Source organism: Schistocerca gregaria, chromosome 1 (assembly GCF_023897955.1).
Source record: "Schistocerca gregaria isolate iqSchGreg1 chromosome 1, iqSchGreg1.2, whole genome shotgun sequence".
Taxonomy (NCBI): Eukaryota; Metazoa; Arthropoda; class Insecta; order Orthoptera; family Acrididae; genus Schistocerca; species Schistocerca gregaria.
Genome location: NC_064920.1, coordinates 645656609 through 645674697, shown reverse-complemented (window position 1 = coordinate 645674697; position 18089 = coordinate 645656609). Strand labels below are relative to the sequence as shown.

Sequence of the window (18089 nt, the reverse complement as noted above, 5' to 3'; positions counted from 1 at the left end):
GCTTTACATACCTTGTTTTCATTCCTTCATCTTCAAGGCCTTCATTATTGCCCAATCTTTGTGCAGTCAAAGGCTTTTATTGATAAGCTACAATGTCCCGATGAGTCCCGGTACTACACCCAGTTGTTTTCTTGAGGAGATGGTGAACTGTCTGGATGTGATCCATAGTCAAAATAACTTTCCAAATCCCACTTGCTCAACCCATCACTATGACCAATTAGTTGGGGACATACACATAACAAAGAGATAGAGATAGAGGGAGAGGGAGAGAATGGAGGGGAGAAGCATTAAATTTTCCTTTCTCATCATCTGTACAAAAGGCAGCTGGTGATGGTTGATAAAAAAGGTCTCAGTCTTTTATTGAACAATAAAAATCATTAGATCACATCTGATACTAAAATGTAATCACTGTTGAAATCTGGCACATATATGTCATAGCTATCTGAAACCACTATAAACCTACAGCGTGTAAACAGTGGTAAAATTTTCCATTTACATAACCTTCACCTGCATCACACAGGATATATCAGAGTAACTGACAAGTAATTCTCTACAGACAGTCATCTGAATATATGCAATGAAAGGAAAATGACATTTTCAGAGATTATAACATATTACCCTATGTGCTTGATAAAAAAACACATTTGTTTTATCATTTCAGTAATGTTAAATTTTAAGAGTCATCTTCTGAAGAAGATTCCTTTTCTGAAGAATCTTCTGCTTCTTTTTTTCTAATAGTTTTTTGAGTTTTGGCTCTATGTTGATGGTGTTCTTCAGGAGTGGTAGAATCTGAAACTTCTTGTTGAAACTCTGCTCCACCCATCTTTACAGCTATTGGTCTGCCATTGCCCAACAAATCATTTCTTTCATTGCTTGCAGCTGGCACCGAGTCTACATCTGATGGTACGGGTGTTGCACTGCTTATACACGCAGCTGCCTCAAATTGTGACACTGTCCCATCTTCAGGGACAGCTGGCTGCTGTGCCTGGGAAATAGCATTTGCATCAGCTTCACCATACATTACAGCTGCCCCAACAACTGTGGCTTGTCCTTCATATTGTGAATCTGTTGTGACTTCAAGTTTGATTCTTTCCTGCTCTTCCTCACTGTCTGTATCATCATCTGCACCTGGATGATGAGATACAAAATGTTGTGGTCCATCTTGAGAAGATGACAGTTTTGATCCTGGCTTCTGCCAGACCTTCTGGGCATCCTAAAGAAAGAAAAAAAATGGTTATTACACAATGAAAGCAATACTTACTTACTGGTAGTAGTTTTAATTCATTTATTGGAAACAAGAAACACAACAACTGTGAGATCAGGACATCTCACAAAATATGACACGTGATGTAGTCAGCCAATAGCATTATCACTGTTAAGTAGTGCGTGCACACAAATAGGAAAAGTGAATGGTGTACATTAATATGCATAGTGTTGCTACAAGAAAAGCAGAGCTTTCACATATAATATTGTGTCTCTATGATTAATAAGCTGCAAGAGAAGCTAAACTTTCATGTATAATGTTGATCTTTTTCATGAGTGTTACACTTTAAGGTACATCACACAAATGTGCCAGTAAAAGTTTTAATACTGACATAAAAGTCTGATCTTCTGGGCTTGAAATTTTTGCTATACGGTCGTCCTCAAATACTTGAGTTTTAAATGAGAGTCAAACACTCTGTGATTTAAGAAATTCATTGTACATTTTCGCACTTTTTTCATCTTGCGTGAAAGGAAATTTACTTTGAAACTAACGCTTTTCAATCAATCATTCGCAATATTTTCCCGGGACCTGTTAGAAAGAGGTTCGTTTCAGCAGTTGCCATAGAGCGCCAGATAACAGGCATCACTGTGCTTGCGCAGCCACGATGACACAGGAAGCCCGTATGTTCGTACATTACATTATTTCATAAAAGAAACAAGGCATCATCAGAGGAATTCCGTGAACCATACTAAAATGCATAATTCAGCTTAAAGTGCACATTCGTATGTCCAGATTCAGTTGTAAATTTTCTTCGAGTACCAGTACTGTATTGTCTCATTTTTTTTATTATGGCATAATACCATATGTGCTATAAGTTGAAAACATGCTCTTTTGAAATACAGCAAACAGATGAAACTATCCAATAGTATCTTTTAAAAGATACCAACCATTTTCTCCATCCGCTCTCCACAGTTCCCATTCCTTTATCACCCTGCATCCTGCTCATCACTTTCGACACCACCTCCCTCTACACTAACATCCCCAATGCCCATGGACTTGTCACTACTGAACACTACCTTCCCCAATACATGACTTACTCCAAACTTACAACCTCCATCTTGCTCACCATGACAAAATATATGATCACTCACAACGATTTCTCCTTTGAAGAGATCACCTGCAAACAAATCTGTGGTACAGCAATGGGCAGCCACATCATATGAGAACCTGTACATGAATAATCTAGAGGAACCCTTCCTAAACACCCACAATCCAAAACTCCTCCCCTGACTGAGATTCATTGATGACATATTCATAAGGTTGAGGACACTCTATCCACATTTCTCCAGAACTCCAAACCTTCTGCCCTATTCACTTATTCACTTCACCTGGTACTCATCAACTCAACAAGCCACCTTCCTCAATGTTGACCACTTCTGTCCATATCTAACATACCAATCACCAACAACACCTCCACTTTGACAGCACCACCGTACTACACCAAGAAGTTCCTTCCATACAGTCTCACCATCCAGTGTTGTTGCAACTGTAATGATGAGCAGTCCCTCTCCAAATATGCCAAGGGCATCACTGAAGCTTTCACAAACAGAAATTACCTTCCCAATCTTGTCCAGAAACAGATCTCTCATACCTTGCCTCTCCAATCACCCATCACTTTTCACATACCCACTACTCAGCCACAAAGGAGCACTTCTGTAATGACTCAGTACCATTTAGACCTGGAACAACTGAATCGTGCTCTCCACCAGGATTTCAGCTACCTCCCTCTGAACCCTGAAATGAGGAATATCCTCCCACATTGGTCATCTGAGCCCACCAATCCTACACAATATTCTTGTCCACCTCAACTCCAGCATTACTCTCAGAACCTTGTCTCACGGCTCATATCCCTGCAATAGATCTAATTGCAAGACCTGTCCCACACATCCTCCCAGTACCATCAAACCTAGATCTGTCACAGGCATCTCCTACAATATCTAAGGCAGCAACCATTGTGCCACTTTCTATGTAGGCACAACAACTAAGACAACCGAGAAGCTGTCAGTCCCCTTAAACGACCACTGCCAAATTGCAGCCAAGAGACAGCTGGACCACACAGTTGCTGAACATGATGTGCTTCACTTTAATGTCTGGTTCACAGCCTGAAACATGTGGATTTTTCCTGCCAAAGTCAGTTTTCTGAATTTTGCTGTCAAGAACTCTCCCTGCAACATATCCTTCATTTCCGTAACTTTGCTGGCCTCAACCTTCGCTAATCCCTGTCCTCCATCTACCTAACCCCTTCTATGCTCCCATGCTCCCACTCCTGAACTACGTACACTTTCCATACCACCATCGCACCTACATAGTCCTTTCCTATTCTCCACTTCTCTCTTCCCCCCACCATTTTTGATTGCACCTGTCTGTGATTCAATTGTGGTGCGTAGCAATCTACCCTTTCCATTGTTCAAGTACCCTGCTTACTGTTATTGGACAGGATTAGATCAAATACCTAATTTAGTTTGTTTAGACAGTTACATTTTCCATAGATCATTTGAACGATTCTTTAATCAAAATGATATGGAACAACTCAGTTTACAGGATATGTATACATGATTAGTGTTAACATACGTTACTGTTTTTTGTCCTGCCCATGCAACCCTTTTTAATGGCTACCAGTTTATCGTAGGATATTTATCTATGGGATGTAGGGAGTTGTCCCCGAAAAATGATTATAAATTAGATTTAAAACTTGCTATGCTACATCTACATCTACATGATTACTCTGCAATTCACATTTAAGTGCTTGGCAGAGGGTTCATCGAACCACAATCATACTATCTCCCTACCATTCCACTCCCGAACAGCGCGCGGGAAAAACTAACACCTAAACCTTTCTGTTCGAGCCCTGATTTCTCTTATTTTATTTTGATGATCATTCCTACCTATTTAGGTTGGGCTCAACAAAATATTTTCGCATTCGGGAGAGAAAGTTGGTGACTGAAATTTCGTAAATAGATCTCACCGCGACGAAAAACGTCTTTGCTTTAATGACTTCCATTACAACTCGCGTATCATATCTGCCACACTCTCTCCTCTATTACGTGATAATACAAAATGAGCTGCCCTTTTTTGCACCCTTTCAATGCCCTCCATCAATCCCACCTTGTAAGGATCCCACACCGTGCAGCAATATTCTTACAGAGGACGAACGAGTGTAGTGTAAGCTGTCTCCCTAGTGGACTTGTTGCACCTTCTTCTAAGTGTCCTGCCAATGAAACGCAACCTTTGGCTCACCATCCCCACAAAATTATCTATGTGGTCTTTCCATCTGAAGTTGTTTGTAATTTTTACACCCAAGTACTTAGTTGTATATTAAAAATAAAGATTCCAAGACTTACAAGCGGGAAAGCGCCGGCAGACAGGCACAATGAACAAAACACACAAAAACACACACACAGAATTACGAGCTTTTGCAACCGGCGGCTGCTTCGCCAGGAAAGAGGGAAGGAAAAGGAAAGATAAAAGGATGTGGGTTTTAAGGGAGAGGGTAAGAAGTCATTCCAATTACCCTCTCCCTTAAAACCCACATCCCTCCATCCTTCCTTCTCCTTCCCTCCCTCCTGACGAAGCAGCCGCTGGTTGCGAAAGCTCGAAATTCCGTGTGTGTGCTTGTGTGTTTTATTCATTGTGCCCACCTATCGGCGCCTTCCCGCTTGGTAAGTCTTGGAATCTTTGCTCCTAATATATTTTTCCCATGTGGAAAAAATGGAATATATATATATATATAATGATGATCTAAATAAAATAGAAAGAAACTTCCACATGGGAAAAATATATCAAAAACAAAGACTCCAAGACTTACCAAGCGGGAAAGCGCCGGCAGACAGGCACAATGAACAAAACACACAAACACACACACAGAATTACTAGCTTTCGCAACCGATGGCTGCTTCTTCAGGAAGGAGAGGGAAAGACGAAAGGATGTGGGTTTTAAGGGAGAGGGTAAGGAGTCATTCCAATCCCGGGAGCAGTAAGACTTCCCTTAGGGGGAAAAAAAGGACAGGTGTACACTCGCACACACACACACACACACACACACACACACACACACACACACACACACACATATCCATCCGCACATACACAGACACAAGCAGACATATTTAAAGGCAAAGAGTAAGGGCAGAGATGTCAGTCGAGGCAGAAGTACAGAGGCAAAGAAGTTGTTGAAAGACAGGTGAGGTATGAGCGGCGGCAACTTGAAATTAGCGGAGGTTGAGGCCTGGCGGATATCGAGAAGAGAGGATATACTGAAGGGCGAGTTCCCATCTCCGGAGTTCGGATACATTGGTGTTGGTGGGAAGTATCCAGATAACTCGGACGGCGTAACACTGTGCCAAGATGTGCTGGCCGTGCACCAAGGCATGTTTAGCCACAGGGTGATCCTCATTACCAACAAACACTGTCTGCCTGTGTCCATTCATGCGAATGGACAGTTTGTTGCTGGTCATTCCCACATAGAAAGCGTGACAGTGCAGGCAGGTCCTTTGAATACATTTACACACATATTATTCGAAATTTTTTTTCGAGTTTTATTTTTTCGGAAATTATTTTTTCGAAACTTTTTTCTTTCGAAACTTTTTCGAAATTTTCTTGAATTTCCCCACCCTTTAACATGATCTGGAGACAACATAACTACCTAACCTGTGCACCCATTGTTGTTCACCAACCTAAGTTCAACACAGGATCAACATAGCTCATCTCAAACCAACACTTTTTCGACTTTTTTCACACCTTTATCTCTCCTTTTTAAATTTCTATTTACTTTCACTTTAACCTCATATTACCCTTTCCACCTTCTAATACAATGTCAACCTCACAACATCCCTACAATGACCCCATTAAATTTTATTTACATTCCCTCCGCAAACATGCCTTCACCCTAGCCAGATTACGCTCCCATATTTTATTTACTCAGGCTTGTCTGGCATTTGGCATTACTCCCAAATGCCTCACACTTAAAGTTCCCATCTCTGGCTGCAATCCTTCTTTCCATCAGTCCTTATACCAGTTTCAAACTGCACAATCCATAGCCCTCACCCACCTAATCCTTCACCTATACATCGACTCGGCCAATGAACACACCCGTCAACTCCTATCCCAAATCAAAGTCCTCAATCTTTCCTCTCCCACATCAACACCGGCTTTACATAGCATCCTCCTACAGGCCAACTACAAATTAGAACAGCATGCCACCCTCCACCTCAAAAAACTATCCAATCTCCTGGTTTCCACCTCCGGAAAGGCAACTCACTCACCCTCCACAACCTTTCCAACAAACCTCAACCTCCTCTCATTGCACACAGACCCAGTCTCTCCCATCTACTCAATCTCCCACTTCCAGCTCCACTCCCCCCAACACCTCAAAATTCTAGTCAACACAATCTGGAGCCACAACACCCCAATTCAGTAGTTAACCTTTCCTCCAAACCCCTCTCCCAATCCAAAACCTCTGTCCTATCCAAAGGCCTCACCTTCAGCCCCACTCCCAGGTTCAAGCAAACTGCCCTTGTCAAAGATTTACTGTCCTACACTCGTAGTCTCTGCTGGAAATATCACTTTGCCACGAAGGAAAATAATCCTGATCCCACTCCTAATGATCCAACTCCCCAAGACACTATCCAAATTGAACCCTGCCTGCAACAGTTCCGTCCTCCATCACAACGGGACCCACCTCCTCTTCCTCCAAATCACCCTCTCCAAACCTTCCAGGAATTTCTCACTTCCAGCCTTGCCTCTCAATCTTTCTTGAAAAACCTTAATCCTACTCCCAACATCACCACAGCCGAAGCCCAGGCTATCCGTGATCTGAAAGCTGACCGATCCATCATCATTCTTCCAGCTGACAAGGGTTCCATGACAGTGGTACTTGATCGTCGGGAGTATGTGGCTGAGGGACTGCGTCAGCTTTCAGACAACTCTACATACAAAGTTTGCCAAGGTAATCCCATTCCTGATGTCCAGGCGGAGCTTCAAGGAATCCTCAGAACCTTAGGCCCCCTACAAAATCTTTCACCTGACTCCATCAAACTCCTGACCCCACCGAAACCTCGCACTCCTACCTTCTACCTACTTCCTAAAATTCACAAACCCAAACATCCTGGCCGCCCCATTGTAGCTGGTTACCAAGCCCCCACAGAACGTATCTCTGTCTACGTAGATCAACACCTTCAACCCATTACATGCAGTCTCCCATCATCCATCAAAGACACCAACCACTTTCTGGAACGCCTGGAATCCGTACCCAGTCTGTTACCCCCGGAAACCATCCTTGTAACCATTGAAGCCACTTCCCTATACACGAATATCCCGCACGTCCAGGGCCTCGCTGCAATGGAGCACTTCCTTTCACACCGATCACCTGCCACCCTACCTAAAACCTCTTTCCTCGTCACCTTGGCCAGCTTCATCCTGACCCACAACTTCATCACTTTTGAAGGCCAGACATACCAACAATTAAAGGGAACAGCCATGGGTTCCAGGATGACCGCTTCATATGCCAACCTATTTATGGGTCGCTTAGAGGAAGCCTTCTTGGTTACCCAAACCTGCCAACCCAAAGTTTGGTACAGATTTATTGATGACATCTTCATGATCTGGACTCACAGTGAAGAACAACTCCAGAATTTCCTCTCCAACCTCAACTCCTTTGGTTCCATCAGATTCACCTGGTCCTACTCCAAATCCCATGCCACTTTCCTTGACGTTGACCTCCATCTGTCCAATGGCCAGCTTCACACATCCGTCCACATCAAACCCACCAACAAGCAACAGTACCTCCATTATGACAGCTGCCACCCATTCCATATCAAACGGTCCCTTCCCTACAGCCTAGGCCTTCATGGCAAACGAGTCTGCTCCAGTCCTGAATCCCTCGACCATTACACCAACAACCTGAAAATAGCTTTCGCATCCCGCAACTACCCTCCTGACCTGGTACAGAAGCAGATAACCAGAGCCACTTCCTCATCCCCTCAAGCCCAGAACCTCTCACAGAAGAACCCGAAAAGTGCCCCACTTGTGACAGAATACTTCCCGGGACTGGATCAGACCTTGAATGTGGCTCTCCAGCAGGGATACGACTCCCTAAAATCCTGCCCCGAAATGAGATCCATCCTTCATGAAATCCTCCCCACTCCACCAAGAGTGTCTTTCCGCCGTCCACCTAACCTTCGTAACCTCTTGGTTCATCCATATGAAATCCCCAAACCACTTTCCCTACCCTCTGGCTCCAACCCTTGCAACCACCCCCGGTGTAAAACCTGTCCTATGCACCCTCCCACCACCACCTACTCCAGTTCTGTAACCCGGAAGGTGTACACGATCAAAGGGAGAGCCACGTGTGAAAGCATCCACGTGATTTACCAACTGACCTGCCTGCACTGTGACGCTTTCTATGTGGGAATGACCAGCAACAAACTGTCCATTCGCATGAATGGACACAGGCAGACAGTGTTTGTTGGTAATGAGGATCACCCTGTGGCTAAACATGCCTTGGTGCACGGCCAGCACATCTTGGCACAGTGTTACGCCGTCCGAGTTATCTGGATACTTCCCACCAACACCAACGTATCCGAACTCCGGAGATGGGAACTCGCCCTTCAGTGTATCCTCTCTTCTCGATATCCGCCAGGCCTCAACCTCCGCTAATTTCAAGTTGCCGCCGCTCATACCTCACCTGTCTTTCAACAACTTCTTTGCCTCTGTACTTCTGCCTCGACTGACATCTCTGCCCTTACTCTTTGCCTTTAAATATGTCTGCTTGTGTCTGTGTATGTGCGGATGGATATGTGTGTGTGTGTGTGTGTGTGTGTGTGTGTGTGTGTGTGTGTGTGTGTGCGTGTGCGCGCGAGTGTACACCTGTCCTTTTTTCCCCCTAAGGGAAATCTTTCCGCTCCCGGGATTGGAATGACTCCTTACCCTCTCCCTTAAAACCCACATCCTTTCGTCTTTCCCTCTCCTTCCTGAAGAAGCAGCCATCGGTTGCGAAAGCTAGTAATTCTGTGTGTGTGTTTGTGTGTTTTGTTCATTGTGCCTGTCTGCCGGCGCTTTCCCGCTTGGTAAGTCTTGGAGTCTTTGTTTTTGATATATTTTTCCCATGTGGAAGTTTCTTTCTATTTTATTTACAAGTACTTAGTTGAATTGACAGCCTTGAGAATTTTGCTATTTATCGAGTAATCGAATTCTAACGGATTTCTTTTGGAACTCATGTGGATCACCTCACACTTTTCGTTATGTAGCGTCAACTGCAGCAATCATTTCTAAATGGCTTTGCAACTGATACTGGTCTTCGAATGATCTTACTAGACGGTAAATTACAACATCATCTGCGAACAACCTAAGAGAACTGTTCAGATTGTCATCCATGTCATTTATATAGATCAGGAACAGCAGAGGTCCCAGGACGCTTCCCTGGGGAACACCTGATATCACTTCAGTTTTAGTTGATGATTTGCCGTCTATTGCTACGAACTGCGACCTTCCTGACAGGAAATCATGAGTCCAGTCACACAACTGAGACGATACCCCATAGGCCCGCAGCTTGATTTGAAGTCGCTTGTGAGGAACGGTGTCAAAAACTTTCCGGAAATCTAGAAATACGGAATAAACTACCTATCAGACATTTTATGTTATTGGGCAAATGATCAAAAAAGTTTTTTGCTGCATATTGAACTTCTTTCTGAGCCACTGACAGCTTTAATAATGGGTAATCAGTGTCATTTTTTCATCTGGTGTTGCTGGTATGTACATCTCTGTTCTTCTCAAACTGTGATGAATTATTTATGACAAATTTCCATTACCAAATACAGGATGTTCGAAAATTCCTGTTACAAACTTCTAGGACTTGTAGAGGAGAGTGAATATGTAATCTATGTCTGGAAATGTACCGTTTCCCTTCTATGACAGTTTCAAGTCAAATGTGTAACTCATCCACTTCTCCTTGAGGGACTGAATTAGGCATGTTGCAGTACTATTATTAGGTAACAATTCAAAAACAAACATAACAAAAATTCATTTTATCTCTTATGCACGTTTGTTTCTATTAACACTCAAAAATTAGATGTTTACATTACTCGAAACAGTGGGTTGATGTGGAGACCACCAATGTTGTTATAGACAAGTATCTATGAAGCAGGTTCTTGTACACTCTATCCTTCCACTTGGTGTGTCTTTAATTTCTAGTGAAGTGACCAGAACTCGTGCCAACAGATCTTCCTCTGTTTTTGCAAGAATTAAACTTTGCATATGACACACAAGAAGTAGTCCATAGGAGTTAAATCCAGTCACTGTGGCAGCCAAACAGTTGGAACACCTTGGACTATCCATCTTTCACCATATCTGTTGAAATGTCTCCGAACCATATGTGAGAAGTGAGGTGGAGCACCATCATGCTGAAATTGCATTGCCTGATGGACATTCAGTGGCAGAGCTCCCAAGAACCAGGTTTAATATTTTTGCAGGAAGATGGAGTATGAAGGAACAATCAGCTTGAGTGGAAGGAGGTATGACCATTCAGAATACCTGTCCACATGTTAATATCAAACCAGTGCTGAAACCCCTGAACATGGGTGGTATGAGGGTTTTCATCTCCCAAGACATGTCTGTTCCACGAATTAAGAAGACAGGCCGTAGTGAACTCACACTCATCTGTGAACAGAACTCAATTTGGAAATGGCTGTGTTGATGTCGCAGTGCAGAAACCATATGCCGTATGCAATGCATTGTGGAAAATTGGGTAGACCAATAGCATGTACCCTTTGTAAGTGGTACAGATGTAGTTGCTCAAACACACCGTCCCACACGATACTGTGACTAACACCCACTGTACATGCAATTGTTTGAGTGCTTAACAGGTATTCTTCAGAATGATGCACTACATCTTCTTCAAATTCAGGCCATTGCCATTGCCATTGCCATTTCCATGGAGCCTTCTCATGATGAAGGTAACTGTTTCTCAAAGCCACTGCACAACTGGGGAATAAGTTTGTGTAATGGCATGCTGCATTGCAGAAAACATTCATGATACAGCCAACTAGCAGTGATTCCCTTCTGTCGAGCTTTGCTATACAAAACGAGCATGTCTGAATACTCTGAAAATGTGTACCAAACTATATTTACTGTATCACATATGCATACGCATTGAACAGGTCTTGCAGCAAGACAAACATTAAGTGACAGTGAGTGATTACTTGATGTGGTACACGTCATCCTGTCTACAATATTGCATACCAGGACAAGTAACTCTGAGACCTTTATCTTTCCCTCTGCAGACATGGACGCATTGCACACATGACTACAGTCTCAGGCAACTGAAACCACAGTGTGGTTATAGTTGTCTGAGACTACAGTCGTGTGTGTGAGTTGCATTCCCGTGAGTGTTTATGTGTGTATACTGTTGATATAGTTCAAAACCGATTGCTTGATTTTTTTTTCCCCCACCACAATATATTTTACACATTTACTAACTGATCCATTAAATCACTAATCAGATGGCAAGGTAGAGAGAACTGTGGCTACATTCAGTCAACAGATGCAATTTCCACTCTGCTCTCTCCCTAAAAAGTCAGCACTGAACTTATTTCTCAGTATGTATCAGACTAAGCCAGTGAATGAGTGTAGCAGAGGTACTACATGACAGACAGCATTTAATGTATTTGTGCACTTAATGTTACACTGTGCCAGTCAATTACATTTAAATGTAAAATTTTGCACTTCGCAAAACGAAAAAAAACATAGTATTCTATGACTATAACATCAGTGAGTCACTGTTGGCATAAATAAACTCATAAAGATACCTAGACATAACACTTTGTAGGGATATGAAATGAAATAATCACTAGGTTCAGTTGTGTATGAAGCAGGTGGCAAACTTCACTTTATTGGTAGAATACTAGGGAGTTCTAAAATATCACTCAAGTGTGTGTGACCTGTACCAGATAGGACTAACATGGGATATTGTATGCATATAGAGAAGGGCGGCACGAATGGTCACAGATTTGTTTACTCTGTGGGAGACTGTCAAGAAATACTGAGGGAAGTGAATTGGTAGGCTCTTGTAGCGAGGAAGTGCATTAACGAAGTTTCAAGAACCAGTTTTAAATGATTACTCTAGGGATATACTACATCCCTTACACAGAGATAGTGAGAATACGATAATTACTGTACGTACATAGGCATTCAAACAATCATTCATCCTGTGCTCCACACATGAATGGAACAAGGAGAAACCCTAAAAACTGGTACAACTGTCATTTGCAGGGTATAGATATAGAGCTAGATTACACCAGACTACAACTCAAATTGATTGAGGGGCTGTATCAGCAGAAGTGTGTCAGAAAAGAGTGGAAGGAACAGTGGCTGACAGCTGGGACATAGTGGCAGCAAGTGCACAGGGTAGGAATCTGTGAACTTATTCTGACACAGGCTGAGAGAATTGTGTGTGGTATTCAGTGACTTGGAGTAGTGAACTGAGAGGGGAAGATGGCTCAAAAGAGGAGGCATGCTGTGGAGGAGACAGTTTAAGTGCAGAATGAAGTGAAGTGGGGTGCTTGGGGCAAGGGTGAAGGTGGGTGTGGGACAAAGCTAGCATAAACTGAGGGCTCAAAAGAAGTGTTGAATGGACATTTCCCATCTACATACTTCAGAAAAGTTGGTGTTGGGAGGAAGGACACAAAAGGCAAGGGTTGTGAATCACTTACCGATGTTGTGCTCAGCAGTGTGTTCTACTAATGAGTGGTCAGCTCTGATACTGTTTGGTGATGGACATTCGCTTGAGTGCATCACTTGGTGGTGGTCGAGCCCACATAAAAGTGTGTGCAAAAGTTGCACCAGAGATGGTATCTGACAGTACTGCTTTTACAGGTATCCTACCTCTGGACAGGATAGGACTTGTCTGTGACATGACTGAAATAAAATGTGCAGGATAGTTACAAAGGGCAGATCTTGCACCTGGGTCTTCCACAAGCCTATGGACCATGTGACAAGGGGTTGAGAACAGGTGTGGCATAAACATGGACCAGCAATTTCTTAGAGTGAATGGTGCCAGAATACCACTTTGGCAAGGGACAGGGGTGGTAAGGATTGTGGGTAGAATGTTCTTCTGAACTGTGACCCTCAGTTTCATACAACTAATTTGTGGAACATATACAGCTGCCCCCCCATCAATGAACCATGGACCTTGCCCCTGGTGGGAAGGCTTGTGTGTATCAGTGATACAGATAGCTGTACTGAAGGTGCAACCACAATGGAGGGGTATCTGTTGAGAGGCCAGGCAAACGCATAGTTCCTGAAGAGGGGCATCAGCCTTTTTCAGTAGTTGCACGGGTAACAGTCTGGATGATTGATCTGGCCTTGTAACATTAACCGATACGGCCTTGCTCTAATGGTACTGCGAACAGCTGAAAGAAAGGGGAAACTACAGCTGTAATTTTTCCTGAGGGCATGCAGCTTTACTGTATGGTTAAATGGTGATGGCGTCCTCTTGGGTAAAATATTACGGAGGTAAAATATCCACCATTTGGATCTCCAGGCAGGGAGTACTCAGGAGGATGTCGTTATCAGGAGAAAGGAAACTGGTATTCGACGGATTGGAGCGTGGAATATCAGATCCCTTAATGGGGCAGGTAGGTGGTGATGGTGGTGGTGGTGGTGATGATGATGATGATGATGATGATGATGATGATGATGATGATGATGTCGTGTGACGAGCCTATTTACAATTTGTACAGGTACCAGATGGTGGTTATAAGGGTTGAGGGTCATGAAAGGGAAGTAGTGGTTGGGAAGAGAGTGAGACAAGGTTGTAGCCTATCTTAAATGTTATTCAATCCGTATATAGAGCAAGCAGTAAAGGAAACAAAAGAAAAATTTGGAGTAGGAATTATAATCCATGGAGAAGAAATAAAAACTTTGGGGTTTGCCAATGACATTGTAACTCTGTCAGAAACAGCAAAGGACCTGGAAGAGCAGTTGAACTGAATGGACAGTGTCTTGAAAGGAGGATATAAGATGAACATCAACTAAAGCAAAACGAGGATAATGGAATGTAGTCAAATTAAATCAGATGCTGTGATGATTAGATTAGTAAAGTAATAAAGTAATATATGAGTTTTGCTATTTGGGGAGCAAAATAACAGATGATGGTCGAAGTAGAGAGGATATAAAATGTAGGCTGGCAATGGCAAGGAAAGCGTTTCTGAAGAAGAGCAATTTGTTAACATCGAGTGTAGATTTAAATGTCAGGAAGTCCTTTCTGAAAGTATTTGTACGGAGTGTAGCCCTGTATGGAAGTGAAACATGGACGATAAATAGTTTAGACAAGAAGACAATAGAAGCTTTTGAAATGTTGTGTTACAGAAGAATGCTGGAGATTAGATGGGTAGATTACATAACTAATGAGAAGGTACTGCACAGAATTGGGGAGAAGAGAAATTTGTGGCACAACCTGATGAGAAGAAGGGATCAGTTGATAGGAAATGTTCTGAGGCATCAAGGGATCACCAATTTAGTACTGGAGGACAGCGAGGAGGGTAAAAATCATAGAGGTAGACTAAGAGATGAATACACTAAGCAGATTCAGAAGGATGTAGGTTGCAGTAGGTTCTTGGAGATGAAGAAGCTTGCACAGGATAGAGTATCATGGAGAGCAGCATCAACCCAGTCTCTGGACTGTAGACCACCACCACCACCACCACCGCAATAACAACAACGACAACAACAACAACATACAATTGCAACTACAAAAACTGTGTTTCAATGAACTTTATTGTATTTGATCAATTTATATAGTATGCTGTGTCTGCCCAGGACTCAATAAACTTTCAGTGGCAGTCACCTTTGTACTGAACCTATGAGGGTTGCTCAGAAAGTAATGCATCACTCTGCTGAAAACAGTACTACGGATCCGAAACACTATATATGTATTATTGAAGTCTCCTGAGTGAGTGCGCCAAGTTTCTGGCACTTCTGACAGATAGTGTAGCTGCAGGACAGATTCAAAATGGTGTCTGTAAGTGATGTATGTGGAATAATCACATATGCTTGGAGCATCTGCTCTTGACAGAAATACAGTTAGTCACTGTGCATGGAGGGTGAGGTCCTCAGAAGGTGGATCAACGGAGCTCCATGATTCGAAATGGTCAGGGAGACCATCCACAGCTGTCACACCTGACGTATTGCAGTGAGCTGATGTTGTCACTAGCCATTAAAGGATGCCATTCGTGGAGGATGATGAGGTGGTGATTCACACACAGTGAAGTGCTGGTTCCACCACCAGGACAAGGACTGGAACTGACAGGGCACGCATACCATTGTTTAGTGCAGGAGGAAGGCCATAAATGGGATGGAGATTGTGTGAAAAAATAGGGTGAGTAAATAAAACACCATTCTTTCATGAGTGTAATTCTAATTATGTTCAATAAAGAATTGTGGAAGGGAAAAAATGCAGTACTTTACTTTCTGGGCAACCCTCGTAAAACATGAAATGTTTACCGTACATATTATACTTACAATGAAAGCCTTAACAAAGGTCAGTGTTACATTCGAGCCATTTTAAACCCTGCTGGAATTGACACTAAAGATCTTTGAATTCAACTCTGAACACTAAGCACTAAACATGCATCTTAGTTCTTCATATGACTGCGCCAACATACCAACAGTGAAACTATTACTATGCAAAGCATAATATAAAGCTTCTCATAGTGTTGCTTAGTAGAACAAATTTGTCAGTATTATTGTGGAAACCACCATCACATGACTTTCATAATATAATCTGATCACTGTAGTGAATACTGCCTGAAATCGACATCATACTTGCATTTAAAGACATATTTGCTATAATTGCTAATGGTGGTAATATTTATAATGACATTTAATGAGATTAGTGTACAGAATGTGGTTTCAAAATTTAATTGCTCCACGAATATTGTGTGATTCCAGACTGAATATTGGCATACTGGTTTACATACTGAATAATGTAAAATAAATTTCTTGAGCTATCACCAGTCTTTGGCACTGGTAACAGGAATAAAAATACTGACTGGATCTATATAATCTAAGTAGGAACTTCTTGGAAAGTTCACAGGTTTTAAACTCCAAACTATTCTTGTTTCTGTGTCTTTTAAACATGCACTTTCTGTGAATCACAGAAAGACATTTACATTTTTGTTCCTTTTATAATGTAACACAATTTTCTGGCCAATCAGTTTTGCAGCAACTGATAACTGACAATTTATGCTATAATGGAAGCATGTTCTCCTGTTACATTAAAAAGACAAATTGTTGCTTCTGGTCTGGACAGAGGCTTCATTATGCATTGAAAGACAAATTGAGAAAGCTACCAGTATATTCAATTTAATGTATGTGTGATTTCACTTCCATTTCCAATAGGTTCTACGACATAGAAAAGAATAATGGCAATAACGACAATTTTTTTAAAGTGTTGCAGAGGGGGAAAAAAAGCGGGAGGGGGGCATTAGTGACAATATTTAGGCACACTTCTAGTATTCTCAAGTAGTATACATTACCATCATGCTCACTTATTAAAATATTTTCTAAAAACATGTCAAAATCATTTACTTTTACAGTATACCTAACATCAATTAATGGGCTTCTCCCATTATTTATTATACAAACACAAACATTTTCAGCTATATATTTGCTGAATACACGAGGAATGCTGAAACACTCACATAAAAAGCAGACTTCAAGGCGTGCACTTTCTGTATGTAAAAATCATATACAAATGTGGCCATCTGTGCCATGTCTGCCATCTCAACAGGACTTCCTGAAGGTGGTTGATCATTTGAACGCTGAGTTGGATAGGTCTCATGTGGAGCCAAGTACAGCTTCAACGGCCTCTGCATAAGCTGCAATACAGAAGATGAATATTCCAGATAAAAGCTTCAGTTATTCTTTCATATTTTTCATTGTAAATCATGTAAATGACAGTAGATATCTTTTTGCCCTTTTAACACAAACTTTGAATCAATGTACTGCATAACCTTTACTTAAGTGCAAGCTGGCTATTAGATTTTTAATTTTATACAGACCTATGAACAACTGGGTTAGTCACACTTAGTTAGCAGTGTCTAGCACACCTCTTCACACAAACAATAACAGTGCAATATCCTGGTAAGTATTCCAGGACAGTGTTGGGGTGCCATCGAGGTTCCTGTCATACGTATGCTATTAGGGCTATTGCAAATTTTGGTGATAAGAATCTCAGTAAATTAGCTTACTATGCCTACTTTCATTCACTGCTTTCGTATGGCATCATATTCTGGGGTAATTCATCGTTGAGTAGAAAAGTATTCATTGCACAAAAACGTGTAATCAGAATAATTGCTGGAGCCCACCCACGGTCATCCTGCAGACATCTATTTAAGGATCTAGGGATCCTCACAGTAACCTCACAGTATATATATTCCCTTATGAAATTTGTTGATAATAATCCAACCCAATTCAAAAGTAATAGCAGTGTGCATACCTATAACACCAGGAGAAAGGATGATCTTCACTATGCAGGGTTAAATCTGACTTTGGCACAGAAAGGGGTAAATTATGCTGCCACAAAAGTCTTTGGGCACCTACCAAACAGCATCAAAAGCCTGACAGATAGCCAACTAACATTTAAAAATAAATTAAAAGAATTTCTAGATGACAACTCCTTCTACTCATTGGCTGAATTTTTAGATATAAAGTAAGTAAAAAAAAAAAAAAAAAAAAAAAAAAACTTAATCATTAGTGTCATGCAATATTTTGTGTAATGTAATTTCTTGTACAGACATCTTTTATTAACCTGACACGTTCCACATCATTACGA

At 41.9% G+C, this 18089-nt stretch overlaps 1 protein-coding gene across 3 annotated transcripts in view; it reads right to left on the bottom strand.

Moving 5' to 3' along the window:
* Positions 1-328: 328 nt before the first annotated feature.
* LOC126360933 (RNA helicase aquarius) overlaps positions 329-18089 on the bottom strand; it is a 320041-nt gene continuing 302280 nt past the window's right edge. For all 3 annotated transcript variants that reach the window (XM_050007751.1, XM_050007752.1, XM_050007753.1), the window contains 2 exons: positions 16957-17133; positions 329-1213 (listed from right to left, as the gene is read on the bottom strand). In XM_050007751.1, coding sequence (XP_049863708.1) covers positions 674-1213; positions 16957-17133 — 717 coding nt within the window. In that variant the 3' untranslated portion in view covers positions 329-673. The remainder of the gene's footprint in view (positions 1214-16956; positions 17134-18089) is intronic.